Source organism: Macrotis lagotis, chromosome 2 (genome assembly GCF_037893015.1).
Source record: "Macrotis lagotis isolate mMagLag1 chromosome 2, bilby.v1.9.chrom.fasta, whole genome shotgun sequence".
Lineage (NCBI taxonomy): Eukaryota > Metazoa > Chordata > Mammalia > Peramelemorphia > Peramelidae > Macrotis > Macrotis lagotis.
The window spans coordinates 145234688-145250777 of NC_133659.1; the positions used below are offsets into that span (position 1 = coordinate 145234688).

At 33.8% G+C, this 16090-nt stretch overlaps 1 protein-coding gene across 13 annotated transcripts in view; it reads right to left on the bottom strand.

Annotated features, from left to right (window-relative positions):
• The window catches only part of RYR2 (ryanodine receptor 2), a 766826-nt gene that overhangs the window by 215818 nt on the left and 534918 nt on the right, over positions 1 to 16090 (bottom strand). For all 13 annotated transcript variants that reach the window (XM_074222945.1, XM_074222939.1, XM_074222937.1 and 10 more), the window contains 5 exons: positions 15554 to 15774; positions 14457 to 14547; positions 7853 to 7993; positions 6370 to 6533; positions 3970 to 4048 (listed from right to left, as the gene is read on the bottom strand). In XM_074222945.1, the coding sequence (XP_074079046.1) occupies positions 3970 to 4048; positions 6370 to 6533; positions 7853 to 7993; positions 14457 to 14547; positions 15554 to 15774 (696 nt within the window). The remainder of the gene's footprint in view (positions 1 to 3969; positions 4049 to 6369; positions 6534 to 7852; positions 7994 to 14456; positions 14548 to 15553; positions 15775 to 16090) is intronic.

Genomic DNA, 16090 nt, shown 5'->3' on the forward strand with positions numbered 1-16090 from the left:
CTTCTTTCCCTCTAAAATTATAAATCCTTGTGCCTCTTCCCTTGGTGTTATTTATGACTCCAATATTATTAATCAGGTTTCGTCAATCACAGTTGGATTATTTGATTGCTTGATAAGCAGCATTGAATCAAATTGCACCAAATTATAATAATTTTTTACCTTTACTCCCTTTCAAGTAACTTTCAAGCACATAGAATCCTCCTTCAGAAATATCATCCAAAGCCATATAATTTCTTGAACTATTTGTGCCCCTCCCCCAGGCCTATTTTCTTTCACACTTTATCTCCCTCCCCCCACCCAAGGTACTTAACACCTCCTTAAGTGAAGCAAGGCCTATTCTCTCTCCCCCATTTTCTCTCCCCCCTCCCCATCCAAGGTATTAAGCTTTTGTTAAGTAAAGTACCCTTTAAATCAAACCCTGATCTAATTAAATGTAAGAATCTTAAAAATCTCTAAGTAGTGAGAGGCTCTGGAGGTCTCACCTGAGAACTTTACAAATGATTGTAAGTTACAAAGACACTGAATCAGGTCCTAGCTGTTTATGGTTCTCACTAGACAAGGCGCTAAGCACCACATGATTAAAGTGAGTCAAAGGATAATGAGACACTTAAGTTTAAAGTTAATACCCCAGCTTTTCTTCAGGGCTTTTTGTCTCAAATATAGTCATGTCATCTTGGACCTCTTCAATTCAGAGATAAGATTCAATTATACCCATATCCTTTAGATTCATTCTCTTCAATTATATTCTATCCTTTAATTTTCCTAAAAGAAGTAAAGTTCTAAAGAATTGGAAGTGTTATATCTTCCCTTTTAGGGTTGTATACATTTTGATAAGTCTTGACCAACATTTGTTTTGTTTTGTTTTGTTTTTTCCTTCCCTTTTTCATTTACCTTTTTTTTTTAATGCAACTCTTGAGTTGTGTATTTGGTGACTGAATTCTCTGTTCAGTTCTGGCTTTTGTGTCAAGAAATTCTAGAAGTCCTCTATTTCATTGAACATTCATCTTTTTCCTTGACAGAATATGCTGAATTTTGCAGGGTAGTACATTCTGAGTTGTTATACCAGGTCCTTTGCTCTCCAAAATATGCTATTACAGGTCTTCCAATCCTTCAGTGTTGAGGTTGATAGGTCCTTTGTGAGTCTTATTATATTTGAATTGTTTTCTTTTTCTTTTTGCTGCTTGCAATATTCTTTCCTTTATTTGAGAGTTTTAGAATTTGGCTTTTATAGTCCTTAGAGTTTTTTCCTGGGGGTCTCTTTCTGGATGGGTTCTGTGGATTCTTTCAGTATTTATAATGTTATCTTGTTCTAGCAGATTTGGACAGTTGTTCCTTATAATTTCCTACATGATGTTTTCCAGGTTCCTTTCTTGATCCAGGCTTTCTGGTAGTCCAATAATTTATAGATTGTCTCTTCTGGATCTATTTTTCCAGTGCATTCATTTTCCCTAAAAGGTTCTTTACATTTTCTTCAATTTTTTCAGCCTTTTCTTTTAATTGATGGAATCTTGTAGTCTTGTAGATTCATTTGTTTCTATTTTGTCCAATTCTAATTTTTAGTGTTTAATTTTCTTCAATTAGCTTCTGTGTTTTGTTTTCCAGTTGCTTATTTTTACTTCTAACAGTTGATTTGTTTAGTCAATTTTTCATAATTTTCCTGTATGACTTTTATTTCTTTTTTCCATTTTCCTTCTTCCCATCTTCTTTGATTTTTAAATTCTTTTTAAGCTCTTTGATGAGCTTTTGTATTTGAGTCCAATTTATAGACTGTTTTGATACTTCCCTTGAGAATGATTTTTTTCACTGCTTTCTTCTTCAGCCATAGCATTGCTGTCATCTTTGTTTTGTAAAGCCGGTTCCTACAATGATCACTATTTTAGCTGTTTGGTACATCTTTGCTGTTTTAGCTCTGTTCCTGCAGGAAAGGAAGTATAGATCCAAGGGGGTTTGGGGGAGGGTGCTTTTTTGCTGGGGCTGGGGTCTGATCCTTGGCTTGCTGTTGGCCAAGATGTTACCTATATAGTCCAGGACTTGCCTTTGCAGAGGTTTTTTTTTTTTTCCCTCCTTTATGTACAGGTTCATACTTAACAGTGATTTGTTTCTGACCCAGTCCTTTCTTTTACTCCAATGTTCTCAGGGTTCAAACTTTGTTTGGGGTTGGGATCCTCCCTGCTGGCTTGCTATCTAGATGCTGGGACCTCTACTGCTGCTAAGATTTCAGGACCTGGATTGTACTATGGTTAAAAGCCCTCTGCTGGCTTTCCCACTCTCCTGCCTCCTGGACTCTACTTCTACTTTTCCCCCAAAGAGACAAACCTTCACTAAAGATCCTCCATGATGTCTACAGCTGAAAACTTCTTTGAATCTTCTCTTTTTCTTGGTTGGATCTGTAGTTTGAATGTCAGAGTAGAGGCTTCATTTACCTTTGATAGGGAAAGGCTCTGGGATCTTGTTAGCTTCATGCCAACATTTTGGCACTGCCCCGGTAGTCCAGAATAATTTCTTAAAATCTTTAAAATTCTTTAAACATTCAATTTATTCTTGCTCAACTATTCATTCTTTGGGCAAGAAGGAAAATGCAATTCCTCTTTTGAATAATTACCTTTCTAATACTGAAGATTTGCCCTCCAATATTTCTCTTATAAAGGTTAAACAAGCTCAATAACAATTTGTTTTGTTAAAAAAACAATTTGTTTTTTATGTTCAAAATAATGAATCTAGCAAAAAGTGCATGGACAGAAGACTTGCGATCAGACTTATGACCCCACAAACACCCTGGAGGCCTCAGCAAAAACATTTATCTGCAGTCATTTATTTCAATACTATTCTTCTCTTGATGTAATTTTTCGTTTCATGCCTGGTGAACCCCAAAACACCCCAGGCACAGCTCTTCTGTCCCTCATAACCCTGCCTCTCTGCAACATCAATCCTCCCAAAATACTCCCCTAATTCTGTAACATCAATCCTTCCCAAACACTAGTGGAATAGATGAATGAAGGACACAAATTTAGGTCTGTGTGGAGTGCAAAATGTTCTTATTTTTATTTGGGCTATTATTTTGTCAACAAAATATAAACACAGCATGTTATTTAACACAGACATTCTCTTGATGAATTGGCAGAAGGCTTTTTGATATCAATGGGCAACATGTGGTTATAGATAAAGAAAGATGGACTTTCAAATGGGATAATGCTTTTCAAGGCTTTGGCTGTAATAGAATATTGGAAAATTCATAAGTTTGTTTTTTAATTACCAAAAAGAAACTGTATACATACTATCAAATAATCTAAAGATCAAAATTAACCTAAGAATCTTCTCAATATTGTATTTTTATCAAAGTCTTAAAAACTTGATGGTATCTCTGTTATTATTTACAGAAGAATTATTTTACTCTCTATGATCAGAAATGTAATTCATATAATTCATATTCATATCCCACTGAAACTAACTATATTATTAAGTATTAGATCTAAGAAACTGAATTATATGTCCATTCTTTGGTTAAAAACTGTACTGCAACTACAAACTTTAAAGCCCTCATAAATTACAGATACAGACTTTAGACACATTGAGCCCCCAAACAACCCTGTTGAATTGGCTGAATCAACCTTCTGAAGTCCCAGTTTCCTCTTTGATGAATTGGACTTAAGCAACAGTGACTAACTCAGAAAATAATTGAGGAGATGAAATCAGAAAATGACCATAAAACTAATATTAAAATAATATATGAAATTTTATCCTTATTGTGAAAATGTTCATCAAACAGGTTGTCATTTTCCCATATCAAGCATAAAAAATGGACTATGAACTCACACTCAACCCTAAGTCCAAGAGTCCAAGTGCCTCTAAAATAGCCAGCAAATAACTTTCTTATAATCAAACTTTTACTTTTGACCACTAGTGAATGTAACACTGTTAAGCTATTGAAAATGACAATGACAGATTATACTGTCTTATTTTGACTTTTACCTTTTCCATTGACCATTTGTCATGTGAATGTTCTGCATATTTGTTAATGAAGTATTCTAACTTTTCAGGAATTGTAATGCTGAAAGGAAAAAATGAAGCACAGATTAAAAAGGGTAAGAGACAATGATGCTAATACCTATGATTCAAAGTTAACATCCTAAGTTTACTTTTTTAATATAAACTACTTAATCTAATTAAATTTTATACGGAGGATAAAAATTGAACCTATCATTTCTTTGACAGAGATAACATCTCAGATGATGAACCAGGCAGCAGCTACTCTGCACTCTATATAGCATAAAAGTTACTTGTACAAGTGAGAATTTAAATTATTTGCTTAGGTTATATAGTTAAAAGTAAGACTTAAACCCAGTGCTTCCTCGTTTCAAGACTAACACTATAACCAGAGTGCTGACTTTTACAGACATATAATCTATAGAGCTACTGTACTGTAGAAGATAAATAGAAATTGCATAATTAAATAAATTGCAAAACTCTGGTTATCCTTCAAATTTATTGCATAATATATTAACTAGAAGAATTAGTTAAAGAATAATGATAAAATAAGATTAATAAATGATAAATGATTAAAAAAGAAAATAAATTAAAAGCAGAATTTACTCTTATCAAATTTGGGAAAACTTTTTCTTTAATAGTACATGCTCCTTATCAATGTTAAAAGGTTTTTTTTCCCTCTAAAACAACTTATCTGGTAAAGAAGTTCTAGTTTCCTGAAACCTTTGTCCTCTATTTTTTATTTACTGAGATTATTCATTTCTCTGACAATAAAGTAGTTATAAATGGTCTACGACATCTAAAAATATCACCTAACAGAGATAGAAGATTCATAAATTATTTTTAAGCAATTTATAATTAAATGATACATGAATTCTTTTTAAAATTTTTTGTTATTATAATAATCTTGTTGTGAGAGTAAATATTAAACCCACCCCCCACCCCCAGAAAAATGAGAAACCTCAAGAATAGTGAGAGAGGAAAAAAGTGTACTTCAGTCTGTGTTCAGATTCCAACAGCTCTGTTTCTGGGATGCGTTGCTTTCTGTATTGTAAGTCTACCAGAGAAGTTGTCTCAATATTTTTCCCACAGATGCTATTACTAGCTGTATTTCCCCCCACTCGATTCCTCCCCACTTCCATTTATTCTGTTCTCTCTCTCTCTCTCCTTTCATCCTGTCTCTATTCCGAAGTGTATTGTATCTGAGTACCCTCTCCCATGATCTTCCCTCTCTTCTATCACCTACTCCCCCCCTTCCCTCCCCCCATTCCCACTTATCCCATCCCTTTCCTCTCATTTTTCTCTAGGGTAAAATGATACATAATTTCTTGAACAAAGATTAAACATTATAAATTTTGACTTAGCTAGCATAAGATATAAAATATAGTCTTTTCCGACTCTACACTTATGGAAGTGTGAATCTACAAACATCAAAAATTTCGATATACTATTGAAAGGAAATATTATATTTACCAATAGCAATAACCAAAAATAATTCACTAAAATAACTAATTTTGAGAAATGAAATACAAATGGAATCTTACATAATTATTTTTCCTGCAAAAAAATTAAACAGTAATTTGACCATAACTAAAATATACCATACAAAAAAAATTTGACTGTATATAAAATGCAGCACATTTATAAAATTTTTCATATGTATAAATTATAGTATTCCATTATATACCTTATTCCTATATTCATTAGGAAATTCCAAACCTATAATGCAATAAGCAACATATTTTAAGAGTCCAATAAGTACATATTGAATTTAATTAAATTGATGAACATCTAAGCCATAGTACAAAGAAAGTTTTGATAGCATTCTGTGATCTTAACCTATATGAAATATTGACAAGTTCCTCAACTAATTCAAAAACAAAATTTGGAAATGTGGTAATTGTATGACTATTGTGTATTTCTTTACAAAGTGATATAAATTGGTAAAAACTAGCAGAAAATAAGGTGAAAATATTTCTATTTTCATAAAATTGCACAGGTTGAATTTTTTTTTAATAGTCCTAGAAGCTAAGAGAGAGCTCAGGCCTATTAGAACAATTCTGAAATATGTAGCCAGGTTTCCACACAACAGTTGGTGTGAATCAGTGGTAGTTAAAACGATTTCTTTGTATACTATATGAACAACCCTGCAATGCACTTTGAGAACTGCTGAGAGAACTAAATAATGCAGATATTTATTCATGATCATCAACAAATATTTCAGGGCAAATTTTGACTGAAGCATCGTGACCTATTAGCTTTCTTGGCTATGATTACTGACAACTTGGTCAGGGATTGCAGAAAATTCACTTTAGTACCTTATTCAAATTCAGACTTCACAAATCATTTACAATAAAAATCTGCTGCAATAGAAAGAGTCCATACTTTGAGGTATCGACAGGCTGTGGGTTAAAGTTTCCTTCAGAATCCATTGATGACTGTTTTTCCATCATACTGACATAGTTGGATTCCATGTAGTCAGGAGGCAGAGCTCCTGCAACAGCACTAAGACAGGGCAAGGCCAGCTTGAATAATTCCTGTTCATATTTCTGTGGAGAAGCAGAGGACAGAATAAACACTGGGTCAAGCAAAGCTTGCCACCATTCCCATTGAGGATGGTAAAACAGACTCCCTCTGGCTTTATTACCCTTGTGACACTGGACAAGACACTTAACCTCTTTGTCCTGCTGGTCCCTTATTTGTAAAATGAGGGATGAAGTTTAAAAGGCAGCAGATATAGCGGATACAACCGTAGATCTGGAGTCAGGAAGATTCAAGTTCAAATTAGCCTCAGATACTTACTGGCTGTGTGGTCATGGGCAAGTCATTTAGTCTGATTTCCTCTTTTTTTTCTCTCACCTGAAAAATGAGGATAATACTTTGCCCAGTTTTTGTAAGGATAAAGGAGCTATGTGTAAAAAGTCCACAATATCTGAGTCATTGTAGGGGTTGTATGAATACCTGCCCCTTTACTTTCTTCTTTCTTGTAGTTCTAGCTCCATGATCTTATAAGAACTAGACAAAAAGTCAGAAATCATGGCTTTGAGCATCAGTTCTAGCTGTCTGACTTAGGAAAATTACTTAAATTTTTTTTTAATCTCAATATTCTCATATGCAAAATGGAGGTTTGGGAAGAGGTTTGGGAATAATACTTTCATTAGCTACTACACAAAGTGGTTGTAAGGGAAATGCTTTGTAAATTGTAATTTGCTACTTTTACTTTTAAAGAAAAGATTTATTTGTCAAATTCACTTTAAAATTATTTGTTAAAAAGGGCAATGTTTGTAAAAAATATCATTTCTTTTTACATAATATGTTCAATAGAAAACAAAACAAAAAATGTGTACAGAGGAACTTTCAGGAGTTGGGGTAAGAATTAGACCTGTGATTTCATCAATAATAAGGAGCTCTTGGTGAGGAACTTCTACCAATGCAAGTTGGTACTTTGCAATTTACTATTCAGTCATTTTCAGTTGCATACAACTCTTTGTGAACCCATTTGTGGTTTCCTTAGCAGAGACATTAGAGTGCTTTGTCATTTCTTTCTCTAAGTCATTTTACAGATGAGGAAACATTTAGGTGTGATTTATTCAGATTCATTATTCATTAAATTTCAAGGAGGTGCCATGTACTCAATAATGATGATTTTGAAGAAAAGTTAATGCAGATATTTAAAAGTATCATTAGAGAAAGATAAGGATTCTGTGCAGTCATGAAAGGTACAGATAGAAATGTAAAGGAATTTGATAGAAGTTGTTTAAATTTTAGATTAAAACCTATCTAATGAACTAGGAAAATGATCTGTTGTAGGAAAACTGGTGACTTAATAAGCAAACCAACAATTTACAGACTAAGAAGTAAAAATTACCTTTTGAGATAGTGCATCAAAAATGCCCCAGAACAACTTCCTTGACAAATGAAGTTCTTCTTCTGAGGCAGCACCAAAGTTCCCCCAGCCTCCAGGCAAGCAATAATACTTCCAGCATCTCTCATAATGATTTGTCAGCAGCTATGTACAAAATAATTTTAACAGTCAAAAGCAAAAGGCAATTCTTTTCATAAACTTTCATAGAGAATTCTAAAATCATGCAATACTAACAGTTCAGAAATGAAATTTATCAACTTCATCTGAATTTCTTTAAATTTAATTTTTGTTGAATTCTATGATTCTTTGGATCAGATTTCAGTCATTTTCCAGTTATGTCTAACTCTTTGTGTCCCCAGTTGGGGTTTCCTTGGCATAGATGCTAGAGTAGTTTGTCATCTCCTTTTTACTTCATTTTATCAAGAAGGGAACAGACAAATTATTTGCCCAAAGTCACATAACTAGAAAGTGTCAGGCTAGATTTTAACTCAGAAAGATGAAACTTTGATTAGATTTGTTCTATTTAGTCCTGGGGGGGGGGGGGGCAGGAGGAATGAATGGCAGTAGCAGAGAGGAAGATTTTTGTTCAATATAAGGAAAATTTCCTAACAGCTTTCCAAAAATAGAAAAGATTTTAAGTAGTAATCATTGCTGAATATTTTCCATGTAGAGTCTGGGTGATCACCTGTCAGACCATGCTATAGACATTATTCCAGTTTAAGAATGGATCAGATCAGATGACTTCTGAGATCATATTAACTGAAATTCTATAATTCTATGACACTAAAACACAGAAAAAACTCAAATTCATTCATTTCTATTTGTTACTATTTGCAAGAGGTTGAATTGAATAATAATGTAATTCACAATGACATTGGATACTGAATAAATGCAGAGTAAATGAAAATATATTTGTACTTAACTATGTACTTATGCTCATGTTCTTTCCTTTCTGTCAGTCTTTGTCTACAAATTTGTAAAAGACCTAGTTCATAACTAATTTCTTTTGAGAAAACTTCTTTATATTGCCCAAATAGTATTAGCTCTTCTTTTAGCCAAAGAATGTCAGAATTTGAGAGTTCTAAGGGCCCTTAGCAGACACGTAGAGAAAGTAATATATGAAAATAATCTCCTCTGTATTATATACAGGAAGCGGTAATCCAGCCTCTCCTAGAAAATCTCTAACAAGTTAAAATCTCCCTTCATTTTATTCAATCCAACTACTTTGGGAAAGCTTTAATTATTAGGAAATTTTTCTTGACATTCTCTTTGAAAAGTTTCCCTGTTGAACTTGGTTCTCTTCCTTCAAGAACAGTTCTCACACATTCAAATCCTTTTTAAGTACCTACTATCCCATTATGTATCAGGCTCTTTGCTAAGAGCTAGGGATACAAAAAGAGGCAAAATACAGACCTTGCTTTCAAGGATATTTCTCAACTAAACAGAACAAATTCTTCAATCAATTTTCATGACGTGAATTCAAGACCCTTTATCATCTGACTTGCTCTCCTCTGAGTACTTTCTAGTTTATCAATGTCCTTTTAAAACTATAGTATCCAAAACTGAATGCAGTATTCCAGTTGTAGTCTAGCCAGAGCAGAGATCAAAAAAATTATCTTCTTTTTTCCTAAAAAGTATGCTTCTCTTCAAGTAGTCCAAGATCATACTATCTTGATGCCATATCACATTGAGATTGTATTTCATTGTAGTCCTATAATCTTTTGAAAATGAACTGTTAACCACTGTTAATTCAGTAGGATTCATATAATGAAACTGATTTTTTGAACCTAAGTGTAAAACTTTGATATTTATGTTCATTTATTATCTCATAAGATTCAATCTAATGTTTTAGTCTGCTAGTATTCTAGTTTTTTTATATCATCACTGTCAAGCAGTATGTTAACTAATCCTTCCAGCTTTGCCACTAGTAAAGTTGAAAATCTTTTGATATAAAACTTTGTCCAGGTCACTGATAAAAATGTTAAATAGCACATAGTCAAACACAGAATCCTGGGGCACTTCATTGAAAGGAACACTTACCATGTGGCCATTGATCCATAAATAATTACCCTTCAGTATGACTATTCTACCATTTTATTATTTCACTATATTTGATCCAATAAAAAAAAAAATCATTCATCTTCTTCACAAGAATAGTATGCACTGCCTAATTTGGAATACCTTTGATGTATGTTTAGTAACTAAAATCCAATTTCAAAGAAACACAGAATGTCACTAAACAAAAACTCTCTATATAATCTGTTCTATTGATACCGATAAATTGACAGAGAGCTGGCTAAGGGACTAACCTTAACAGCTAAAATTATGCAGTGTTTTATATAAATTATCTCATTTGATACTCATAACTGGGAGATAAGTGCTATTATCATCTCCATTTTTCAGATGAGTAAAAGGCAGACAGAGTTTAGGTAACATGCCAGAATCACACAGTTGATAAATATCTGAGATGAAATGGAATCTCAGGTTTTCCCAACTCCACATTCCAAATATTCAATCCATCCACGAGTCTGTGAGGAAGGAGAACTAGAGGAATCAAAGACAAGATACTTCAAAACTTCCTGGAAGTGCCTGGTGAAAAGGCACTCAGAGTCAAGATATGTGCCAACCAGATCTAGCAAAAGCTTCCCAATTGGTCAGTCATTACACCACTCTTATGCCAAAGAAAGCTGGTCCAACAGTAATACTGAGGCAGCACAAACTAAAGACAGCTGTAGCTGAGGAAGAACACAATCGATAGCAAGATCTACAACTATGAAATCTCAGAGATTGGTCACCATGGTTCCTAAAGAGCCCTGTGGTATTCTTTGCTAGGTCTTCCATTGAAATAAATGGTCATTATGTTTCTCCCCACTGTTGTTTGTCTACATTGAGATTTAATGTGTATCTATCAAAGCAAATACTAACAGTGTGGGCAGTACTGTTAATTACCAACAGTCTTTGTAGATTCTTGTTTATTTTCATAAATCATTTATTCCCTGTCTTCAGTTGGTTTTCACAAATCTTTTGCATGCCTAAATGGTGGAGATTAGTGTCCAACCAGGGACAGTGGATGAAAAAGCCAGCAGAAGGCTGCTGAAGTTAATAGCTACAGATGGCAGGTCAGTTCCCTCATTAAATTAGGTGAAAATGAATGGATAAACACATCATCTTCTATTCTTTAGAGTATCAAGGGGAGGAAGGTAATTTTTAAGAGAATCAAGAAAAATACACAATAAGGGATCTAAGTAGCCAAAGGGGTATCTTTTATTGCCTGAAGGTTGGAGGATGTAAAAATGGAATTCAAAGAAAGATAAACACTAAATCCTTGGAGTTAACTAATGGATAGGAGGCTCTTCCCAGGAAGGTGGGGAGTTGGAATTTAAGGCAAAAGCAATTTCTGTTCCAAAGAATGAGGAAATAGATTTACACATTCTATCCAGAGAATTGTCACTGAATAATGTCCACTAAACAAAAAAAAGATTAATTGTAGTTACTGACTTTCTGCTAAGGAAAACCAAAGCATCTGGAGAAATGAACTTAAATAATAAAGGTTGTTTTCTGCCTGCACCATTTATCTGAAATGTGAAGAAAAGTTTAATGATCTTTGTCAACTAGTGATTCATCTGGGGTCAAAAAAAATAGACCTAGAAGGAAGCTAAAAAGTATCACCAAGGATTATGAAGTCTTAGGTAAGAAACAGGATTGTAGAAAAATAGCAGATATTTTCATTGTTGTTTTCAATAGAAGATTAGGGCTGCAGAAGTTAAAGGCAAATTGTTTTTTAAAAAACAGGTAAAAAGATGGTATCTGAGACAAAATGTGACAAAAGTTAAAATAAAAACTCTTGGCCATTAAGGTTAAGCCATTAAGGCCGTTAAGGTTGGCCATTAATAAGAAATGGTTAAAAGTATATTTTACTGAAACCTGGAATATGTGATAAAGAAGACTGTAGTGCAAAAATGAAAAAAAATGGGGGGGGGATGCCTAATATAGAAAAATCAAGGACATTAATAATACACAAGAGGAAAAAATTCAAGAGACAAAGCCAGCAAAGTAATTCACAATCTCAGACAGCTCTACACAAATGAATAAAATATGGTTAATAAATGGTAATAGAGATCCTAATGCAAAAACGGCAAATTCATCTAATAGCTATCACTGAGATGTGGTAGGATAACAATCATGGTTGGAATATTTTATTGAAAATAAATGAAATAGATAACAAAAATTGTTGAAAAGGAACAAAATGGGTAAAAGTATTTTGCATTTTGAAAAATGTATTCATGTGGAATGGGTTGACTTATTCAACAAGCAGAGGCTCAACAATGAAGGGAATGGATGCAGATGACCTAATGAGGTCTCTTCCAATTCTGAATTTCTTTGATTTTACCCAAAGCTTGCTATCATGTCTGTGGAACTAGTCATCCCTGTTAATAAAGGTTGTTTAGTGGAGAGGTGTCAAACAATTACCAAATTGTCTCACATGACCTGAAACATTCCCCATTTGGTCAGAAGCAGATTAAAATGTAATTGGTAATTATGTGACAACATAAGCCAAAATAAAGTAGAACATACATAATGTAAATATGTGGTTTTCTAAGTCTAGTTGTATTCCACAGGGATCCTTATAGAGAGTTTTAGCAACCCCTGTTTCCATTTGAGTTTAACACCACACTGATCTATGTATCAGTACAGAGTCCAGGAGATCTGTTCAGAAGAATTAGAGAAGTTTAAACCAGAAAAGCCAAGATTTGTAGAGAGAAGTAATAGTTCTCATGAAGTATTCAAAGGGTCATCAAATGGAAGGGATATATTCTGTCTGGTTCCAGAGATCATAATTAGAAGCAGTATGTAGAAACTACAGAGAAGTCAATTTCTAATCCATTCTTCTTAGTCAGCTTTGCAAAAGTGAGAGAGCTCTGCAAAAATGAGAGCTCTGCAAAAGCTCTGGCTTACTTTCAAAAATAATAAGCTCCATATCAATGGGCTTTTTCAAGTTGAGACTAATTGATCAACAGTCTGAAATGTTATACATATTCAATATAGGTTGGATTAGATGATATTTGAATTCTCTGCTAACTCAAAAGACTCAATTATTTGGGGAGACCACAATGATCATCCTATTGTTTTCCTTCTGATGCAGAGCTGATATTCTACAGGTGTTCTGTAATCCTTATATAGTCCACAGCCTTATCAACATATTTTTAGGGACAGCACAAAGAGAGGTTTTAGGTAGAAGTACAATGAATTAGAAAATTCATTCCTTTTCTTCGAAAACAATGCCATGGAGTAACTAATACCCAAGTCCTGATTAATCACTTAAGGTTCCCTCATTTCTAGTTATGACTGTTATGGTCATTAGCAGATAAGTATATCTACACATATAAAAATATGTAAAGTTATATAGAAATATAGATTATGTATATAACTCTGGGTATTAATGTATATATGTGCATACATATGTGTATATACATATATATATATATATATATATATATATGCTGTAAGTATGCCATATATATATATTTGCTGTGCCCCCATTAGAAAGTAAGTTCTTTTAAGCAGAAAATTGTTTCATTCTTTGTTCATGTATGTGTCTAGGAGGATGTCCACATATAATAAATATTCAATAAATATTGGATAAATGGTTGAATTAGGACGGTAAGACTACAGACATTAAGGTTATTAACTCTTCAGCACTTCTCCAAATTTTTGTTAGATTCACAAAGTCATAAGTTTAGGACAGGGGCATTCTTGTCCATGAACTTTGAAGATGGAAAATGGAGATATTATAGCCAACTATATGTGCTGTCATCAGAAGCTGATGAAGAAGATATCAAAGGATTATATCTAAAAGCAATCTTAAGTGTCATATGGACCAATCCAATCTCTTCATTTTACACATGGATTAGGGAGTATTTATTAAGTACCAGCTATGTGCCTAAGATTGTTCTAAGCTTTCTACAAATATTTCATGTGATTCTCATAAAAACTGTTTTGAGACAGATTCTATTAAGGTCTCTCCCTCCCCCCTTTTAAAGATAAGAAAGCTGAGGTGCACAGATATTAAGGAGCTGGCCTACACAGTTAATAAAGGGTCTGAAGTAGGATTTCCTGACTACAGGTCCAATACTTTGTCCACTGAGCACCAGCTACCTCTAAGAGCTACCTCTAAGAGGACCAGAGAGATTTAATGACTTACCTGAGCCTCTGTAGGTAATAAGAAGCACAGCCAGGATTTAGTCCTATAGTAGTGGGGTGGTTTGTTTTCTACTCCTAAATCAGTCTTGTGTCAGTGGAGATAATGGCCAATCAGTGTTTTGTGATGCAACTTGCGTCGCAGACTGCTCTCTAAGGCAAAGTGATTTGTGGCTTTAACTTTCCTTGCTAATAATCAGGAATAAACAAGGGAATCAGCTGTTGTGATAACCTTGTAATGTTTTCTTGTTCTCTACATATAAGTTAAGTTTTTTTAATTTTTGCTTTTATAAACTATTGAATCTCAGGAAAGTAATGTTAGAAAAAAGCATTAGAAAATTATTACACTAAAGGAAGTAATATTAGAGGCACATGTGATCATTTAACTGTAAACTGTGCTCAAACTTACCTTAAGAGGCATCTTAGCATGTTCATTTAATAATGGAACATCGAAAACTAATCTTCTTAACAAGTGTTGCATCATGGAAGGTCTCAACTGGCTGTTGGGAAAAATAGCAATTTTTACAGGGAAGCAAAATTTTATTTACTTACTTTCATTTAAGCACCTATTCTAATTCATGACATAAACTAGAACTCTTATCATCTAACTCTTCAAGTACAGAATCTTTAACAAGTTAGGTGGCATTATTTGGTAAGAGAATTAATTATCAGCAATTTTTGTCACAAAATAACATGATGAAAACAAACAAAAATAAAAAAAGGAAGTTGAAGTTAATAAAAATTCAGTATTCTTCAAATGGTTTCACAGCAGCAATGAATCACAAAACATACAATATTAAAATGTTAAAGTATAACCAGTGCCTTACATAGAATGTGTATAATAAACTTAAGTATATCCTGAACATTTGTATATCTCTCTTTTAATTATCACTCTGTATAGAGGTCACACAAAATACCCTTCCCTTTCTTTTGTCCTTCCAGGAAGCAATTTGAAATTCTCATTCAAATTTAAAAACAGTTCTCAGATGGAAATCAATTACTATACACTGTTACATGCAAAAAATCCCCTAACCAGGGGTGGCTAGGTGGCACAGTGGATAAAGCACTGGCCCTGTAGTCAGGAGTACCTGGGTTCAAACCTGGTCTCAGACACTTAATAATTACCTAGCTGTGTGGCCTTGGGCAAGGCACTTAACCCCATTTGCCTTGCAAAAATGTAAAAAAAAAAAAAAAAAACCTCCTAACCCCCTAAAAAGGACTAATATGTATCAATGAAGAAAGAAGTCAGGAGGATGAGGCAAATGACAATTAGGAGGAAAAAAGTTAACATAATAAAAGTTCAAATCAATTCAATAAGTTCAGAGAAAAAGCATTTCTATTTCTGGAATTTGCCTTCTAAGATTGGGTTGATGTAGAAGCACTTTCCCACTGGAGAAGAAATAAATTTAATACTTTATAATAACTAATTCATATATTAACTGAGGACTAGTAGAAACATTTTCTTGGAAAAAGTGAAATGTAGTACAGAATGAAGTCTTTACTTACCCACAAATAGAGAGAAGACAGATTTCTATGGAATCCCGCTGAGCTTTTGTGAGAGAACAGCCCTTGGATAGCCTGTACACTGTATGAAGCAGTGAGTCTATGAGTGAAGCATGGTGCTCAGTGCCAGCAAAAAGAGGAGCACACCTTGTCAATAAAGGTAAGACTGCAGTGCAAAGATATCGATTGAGAGCCAAGGCCATGTCTGTGGCACTAAGAGCAGCCTATGAAATGAATTGAACAGCATTGAGTTGTATGTGTATGGAAAAGGACATTAAGGAGAGAAAGGACAAGCCAGTAATAAGGCTCATTAGATCTCTTATCCAAGAAAGAATAAATACAAATGTACTTCCTCATATATACATAACTGTATAATTCTCTGATTTAGGAAAACTGACACAGAATCGGCTTCCAATTAACCATAAATGGATTATCCATAGGTTCCTGAGGCTTTCTTCAAATGAATTCACAAATCATTGACAGAAGGACCAAATTCAAAGTGGAGCACAAATTGTACCAAAATGAATGTGGAAATACGTA